The sequence below is a fragment of the Theropithecus gelada genome, chromosome X (assembly GCF_003255815.1).
Source record: "Theropithecus gelada isolate Dixy chromosome X, Tgel_1.0, whole genome shotgun sequence".
Classification (NCBI taxonomy): domain Eukaryota; kingdom Metazoa; phylum Chordata; class Mammalia; order Primates; family Cercopithecidae; genus Theropithecus; species Theropithecus gelada.
In genome coordinates this window covers 81,868,884-81,874,883 of record NC_037689.1, presented here as the reverse complement: position 1 = coordinate 81,874,883, position 6,000 = coordinate 81,868,884, and the positions used below count along the sequence as shown (strand labels likewise).

The following is a 6,000-nucleotide window of genomic DNA, read 5'->3' as shown; positions in this document are numbered from 1 at the left end:
AGGAGACAGCAGAACTTGGCCGCCACCACTGTTCCTCCTGCTTCCCTTTGTCTGGCGGCCCCGCGGGATTGGCCAGAGCTGGCGCCGAGGGACTGCAGAGGCCCCCGCGGCTCCTACTGCGCAAGCGTGAAAAAAGCTTGGAGGTTTCGGGGGTAGAGCGTGGGGAGTGGGGGATCTGGTGCAAATTACGGTGCGTGAAAGAAGTCACAAAAAGCGCAGAGGCGGGGCTTCCCGCCCTAATCCGGCCTTTGTCTCCGCCCCTCCGCCTTTGTTTCGGCCCGAAGCGTCTTATTGGTCAGACATCTTCAGCCCCATTGGTCCAAGAGCCAAAGGACAGGGTCTGCCCCGAGCTGTGCCTGCTTCCGGAGCCTCAATAAGAACGGTCAATTGAGATGCGGCTTTCAGGCATTTGTTTAGGACATGCCCATGGCGGTGTAAGGGGGCTTGAACGGCAACTGGAGCAGTTCAGAGTTCAACAACAAGCTTCCAAGATGCCGCCCAAAGGAAAAAGTGGTTCTGGAAAAGCGGGGAAAGGTAGAGCGGCCAGAGCGATCCAGGAGAATGGGGGCGGGTGAGGAGCGAAGGGAGGGAACAGACAGTCCATCTCCGGAGTCCGGGACGAATGCAGCAGGTAGCCAGTGGCCCCACAGTGGCCCCATCGATTCCATGTGTAGGAATACATTGGGCTACAGTTCAGGGAGCGCCCTGATGGGTAATGGAATCTGGTGGGGATAGTTCCTCGGAGGCGATGACTTTAGGGCTGCTATTTTGAGGGGTTATTAGAGCTCTAAAATTGGGTCTTATCAAAAGCCAGTAATAAGAAGTACACATTGATTATGGTCCTTAAAGTTCACTTTAATGCTTACAGAATGACATGCCCTCCATCGGGGAAGGAATCATTCATCCATTGAACAGAAATGTGTCAGGCACAGTGCTAAGCGCTGAGGATATAAAAATAAAGCAGAAGGCTGGGTGCGGTGGCTCACGCCTATAATCCCAGCACTTTGGGAGGCCGAGGGAGGGTGGATCACGAGGTCAGAAGTTCGAGACCAACCTGGGCAACATGGCGAAACCCCGTCTCTACTAAAAATACAAAAATTCGCCAGGCATGGTGGTGCACGCCTGTAATCCCAGCTACTCGGGAGGCTGAGGCAGGAGAATCACTTTAAACCCGGGAGGCAGAGGTTGCAATTGAACCGAGATCGTGCCACTGCACTCACTCCAGCCTGGGCGACAGTGCGAGCCTCTGTCTCAAAAAAAAAAAAAAAAAAAAAAGATTTTGGCCTTAAGGAGCTCCCGAAGATAAAGGCTTAGTGATCATAAAGCACTGTACTAAATGTAGTGTTGAGGGATGTGTATGGGATATAATAGAAATTGAGAGAAGTGCTTCATTTAGCTGGGGAACAGGGCTTTCTGGAGACGAATTAGGCAGAGGTCAAGATGAGCATTGAGGGTAGGTTAAAGCATTCCTAACTTGGGGTCCAGCAGCAAAAGCACTGAGGTGGGAAACAGCATGATGTGAGCAGTGTAGTGTTGCTGGAGCAAAAACTCAAGGCAGAATGGCAAGTGGTGAGAATGAAAACAGAAACAGAGACCAGATCATGGAGAGTGCTATATGTGGTGCTAAGAAGGACTGTTAAGGATCAGAAAGACCTGTAAGGAGATTGTTGTGGTAGTCTTGGTGAGAGATGATGGTGGACTGACCTAAGGGAGTGGCTGTGGGAACTGAGAAAAGAGAAAAGATTCTGTAAACATTAGGATGTGAAATAGTCAAGACTTGGTGATTTATTGGGTTGGGGAGGGGTGGTGAGGGAGGATCAACGATCATTCTGTTTTCTGGATTGGATTTCTAACCTGTTGCAGGTCCTGCAGGCTAACATCAAGGATACATGAGGAGCAGGGATGAGACTGATGAATTCACTTTCAGATAGATTGGCTTTGAGGTGTCTGTGGGACATCTCAGTGGAGATGTAGTCAGGAAGTGGTTGAATATTTGAGTCTGAAGTTTGAGGGAGAGGTCTAGACTGTACATGTAAGTTTTAGGAGTCATTAACTTATAGATGGTAGTTGAGCCCATTAGAGTGTATGCAGTTATCCATGGTGAGTTTATAGAATTAAAAGAGCAGAGAGCAGAGGATGTGATCTAGGACAGGCAGAGAAAGGCAGACAGATAGAGGGAGTGCAGAATGGTGGCCAGAGGCAAGAGAGACCAGAATGTTTTAAAGAGAGAGGGTATAGTCTATCAAGCATGGCAGATTTGGAAATTAGAGGTGGCCTTGGGTAAAAGTGATTTCAGTGAAACAAAAGCCAGATTGCAGTGACTATAGAACTGACTGGGAAGTGGGAATTTGGACTTCTTGAAAAGTTTTAATTGAAAAGCATGGAAATGGGATGGTAGGTAGAGGAGGACAGAGGATTAAGAGAAAGTTTTATTTTCTTTGCTTCTTTGGAATGGGGAAAACTTGGGAGTGAAGCTGAAGGATCCAGTAAAGTAAAAGAGGTAAAGGTACAGAGGAGTGAGATTTAGGAGAAAATGGAATCCAGGACCTAGGGGGAGCAGGGACACCTTATGCTTGAGGTCATAGGAAAGGAGATGGAGGGGCAGGGAGTCAGTAGGCATCTTGAGGAGAGTGATAAAGGTCTGGAATATTGTAATGGGAGACGGAATGAAACAAAAGTAAAAGAAGTGCCCTCAGGGCTAGGAGCCTGACTAAGATCAAAGGCCATGAATTTGTAGACTACATAATATTCACAGTCTGATTTACGTGGTACCATGCAACTGGCACAATATAGGATTGAAAAGAGCTAGGTGCAGCCTTAAGCTGTGGTTGAAGTTTTGTTAGGCAGTTATGATAGGAGGATAGCAACACAAGGGAATTACAAGGGCCAGTGGGAATGCAGTTCAGATGAACGAGCATGGGGTCCAGAGTGGGAAGGTGAAAAGAGGTCTGGTGGTCTAGGTGAATGTAGCAGGACAAAGGGACTGGGGTCGAGGGGGAGGTTCTGTGAAGTCAGAGAGCCAGTACTGTGGGAATGAGACATGAGAAAGCTGGAAGGACAGGAGGTTATAGCCAGAGACAACTAGTTCTGAGTGGCACAGTTGCATTGTGTGCCCCCGGGGCCGGTAGCTTGGAGTAGAGAGCATGACATTCGGGAAAGAGACCTAGAACTGTGAGATTCCTCAAGATAGATGGTGAGGTCACTCAAGGTAATGGCAGGAGTGAGGGTGGAGAGGAAGCCCAAAGCTGTTGGCAGAGTCCTTAGGAAATCAAAGGCAGTGAGGTGGCAGTCAGAAGATGACAGCATCCAGTGGGGAAGAGGATGGGATAACTGGAAGGCATCATCATTCAAGAGCGGATCTACAGCAAACCCAGTTAGGAGTTTGATTTAATAACACTCCTTTGGCAGTAGCATTTTCTTAGGGTTTTGGTAGTCAGTATTTGGGGATTTCAGTTTAATCAAACATTTATTAAAATACCTTTTGTGTGCCAGGCATTGTGCTAGGCTTGGAGATACTAAGACAAGCAAGATGGAGACTCCTGCTTAAAACTTTTCAATGGCTCCCTATTACGTCTAAGATAAATCCCAAGCTCCTTAATGGGGCCAAAAGGCCTCAATGACCTGACCCTCAGCTACCTCCCTCAGGCAGGCTCATCTGAGTGCACTCCCACCTCAGATTTGGCTTCATCCATACAATTTCTTACACATACCATGTCGTTTCCCCCATTCTGGAGTGTCTCCTCATCCTTTCTTTGGCTAACCAGCTCCTACTTATCCAGGAAACCTTCCTGGCTGGCTCCAGTGTTCCTCTGTGCCTCCACAGCCCCCTGTCCATCACCATCTCTGCATCTCCTGCATTCTCCTGAAATGATCTGTCTTCCTCACTAGAATATGAGTTTTCTGAAGGAAGGTACATGGCTTGTTCATCTTTGTACTCCCAGTGCCTGGAACTCAGTAGTTGTTTAGGAAATGTTTATTGAACTGAACCCTTAATTCAACTGTAATTATTAGGAACATCAGCCTCTAGCAGTACGTAGGCTGCCATTGACACAGAAGTTACCATAGTAGTAAAATGACATACTAGTAAAATGTAAGATGCTGCTAATGGTTCTAGGAAGACATCAGTAGGCAATGTAGTAGACTCTAGAAATCTGGACATGAATGTATTCTTTAGCCAAAAATGGGTAGTGGGAAATTTGATCTTTTTAAAAAATATATTCTTGGAGATTTTACTTACTGGAATTGTGATGCTTAAACACATAGTTGTGATACTTGATAGAACTCTTACAAGAACTTAAGAGTCTGCCCTCAGAAGGCAGGGTGTTAAATTGCATGCAGAAAATCTGGGCCAGGCTTCCGGAGCTTTCATTTACCTATTAGCACACTCATTTGTGTATCCATTTTCTGTGAAGGGTTTATATAGGGCACAGATTTCCTGTTTGAAGAAAGATGAGTCAGATTAATTTAGCTTGATGTTGTAAAGCAAGCTTGTCCAACCCATGGCCCACGGGCTGCATATGGCCCAGGACAACTTTGAATGCAGCCCAACACAAATTCGGAAACTTTCTTAAAACATTATGAGATTTTTTTGTGATTTTTGTTTGTTTGTTTGTTTTTAGCTCGTCAGCTGTCATTAGTGTTAGTGTATTTTGTGTGGCCCAAGATAATTCTTCCATTGTGGCCCAGGGAAGCCAAAAGATTGGATACCCTTGTTGTAAAGTGTCTGGCCGAGTTCCCTTTTGAAGTGTGGCGTTATGATGGAAGTATCCACTCCCGTTGTGTGTTGGACCTGTCCGTAAACATGGAGGTGCAGTTTAAATGAGTACCTGTCATCTCTTCTCTAAAGGGGGAGCAGCCTCTGGGAGTGACAGTGCTGACAAGAAGGCTCAAGCTCCCAAAGGTGGTGGCAATGCAGTAAAGGTGAGTTACTAGTTTCTTTTTTTCCATGTTAAATATAAATTCCATTTATGTGTTAGTACACATAAAAGACGGAATGCTTAACTCATTCTACCAGGCCAGCCTGACGCTGGTATAAAATCAAAATAACACAAAATTGGAGCTGGGCGCAGTGGTTCACACCTGTAATCCCAGCACTTTGGGAGGCCAAGGCGGGAGGATCACTTGAGCCCAGGAGATCGAGACCAGCCTGGGCAACTTAGCAAGACCCTGTAACTAAAAAAAAAAAAAAAATTGGCCAGACGTGGTGGTGCACACCTGTGGCCCTAGCTACTCAGGAGGCTAAGGTGGGAGGATTCCTTGATCCCAGGAATTCGAGGCTGCAGTGAGCCATGATTGTGCCACTGCACTCATCCTATGCAACAGAGCGAGACCCTGTCTCAAAAATAAATAAATAAAAAGTAAGAGATGATCCTTGTTATCACAGGCTACTTGGGAGCAGTTCGGTAAAGATATATATTTCCTTGCTGTATGATAAGCTTAGCAGTAGAACTGCATCATATAAATGCAGCCATACATGTGTAGCCTAAAAAAGAGAGATCATGTAAATGGTGTGGGCTGTTCTGCCCGCTCTTCTATTCAATGAACCTATGCCCCACAGAGAGAGAGAGAGAGAGAGAGGGAGAGGGAGAGATGAGAGACATGCACCTGCTTTTCTATAGTTGCGCTGAATTCTTGTATGGGCATCCAGTCATGTGAAGTGGGGTTCTGGTATCCAAAGATAAGTTTTCATAAAACATAGCCCCTAAATACAACCCAGTTACTTCAACTGGTGCTCAAGTGAAGAAGTGGTCATTGTTACAAAGTAGAGTGTGTCTGGCTATGTCTGGGCTTAAAGGAGAGCTGACATGCTGGTCTCCCATATGACATCTTCATAAAGGGATATTCTAGGGTAATTTTGGCTATATGCTTTTATAAGCATCTAACCTGAGAGACTGTTGCACTGCATATGGCTTTAGCTACTTTTTTTTTTTTTTTTTTTTTTTTTTTTTGAGACAGAGTTTCACTCTTGTTGCCCAGGCTGGAGTGCAATGGCACGATCTC

General features: G+C 46.0%; 1 protein-coding gene across 2 annotated transcripts in view; it reads left to right on the top strand.

Annotated features, from left to right (window-relative positions):
- Nucleotides 1-391: 391 nt before the first annotated feature.
- Nucleotides 392-6,000, top strand: part of PIN4 (peptidylprolyl cis/trans isomerase, NIMA-interacting 4) — an 88,964-nt gene continuing 83,355 nt past the window's right edge. For both annotated transcript variants that reach the window (XM_025372370.1, XM_025372369.1), the window contains exons 1-2: nt 392-534; nt 4,847-4,920. In XM_025372370.1, the coding sequence (XP_025228155.1) occupies nt 393-534; nt 4,847-4,920 (216 nt within the window). In that variant the 5' untranslated portion in view covers nt 392. The remainder of the gene's footprint in view (nt 535-4,846; nt 4,921-6,000) is intronic.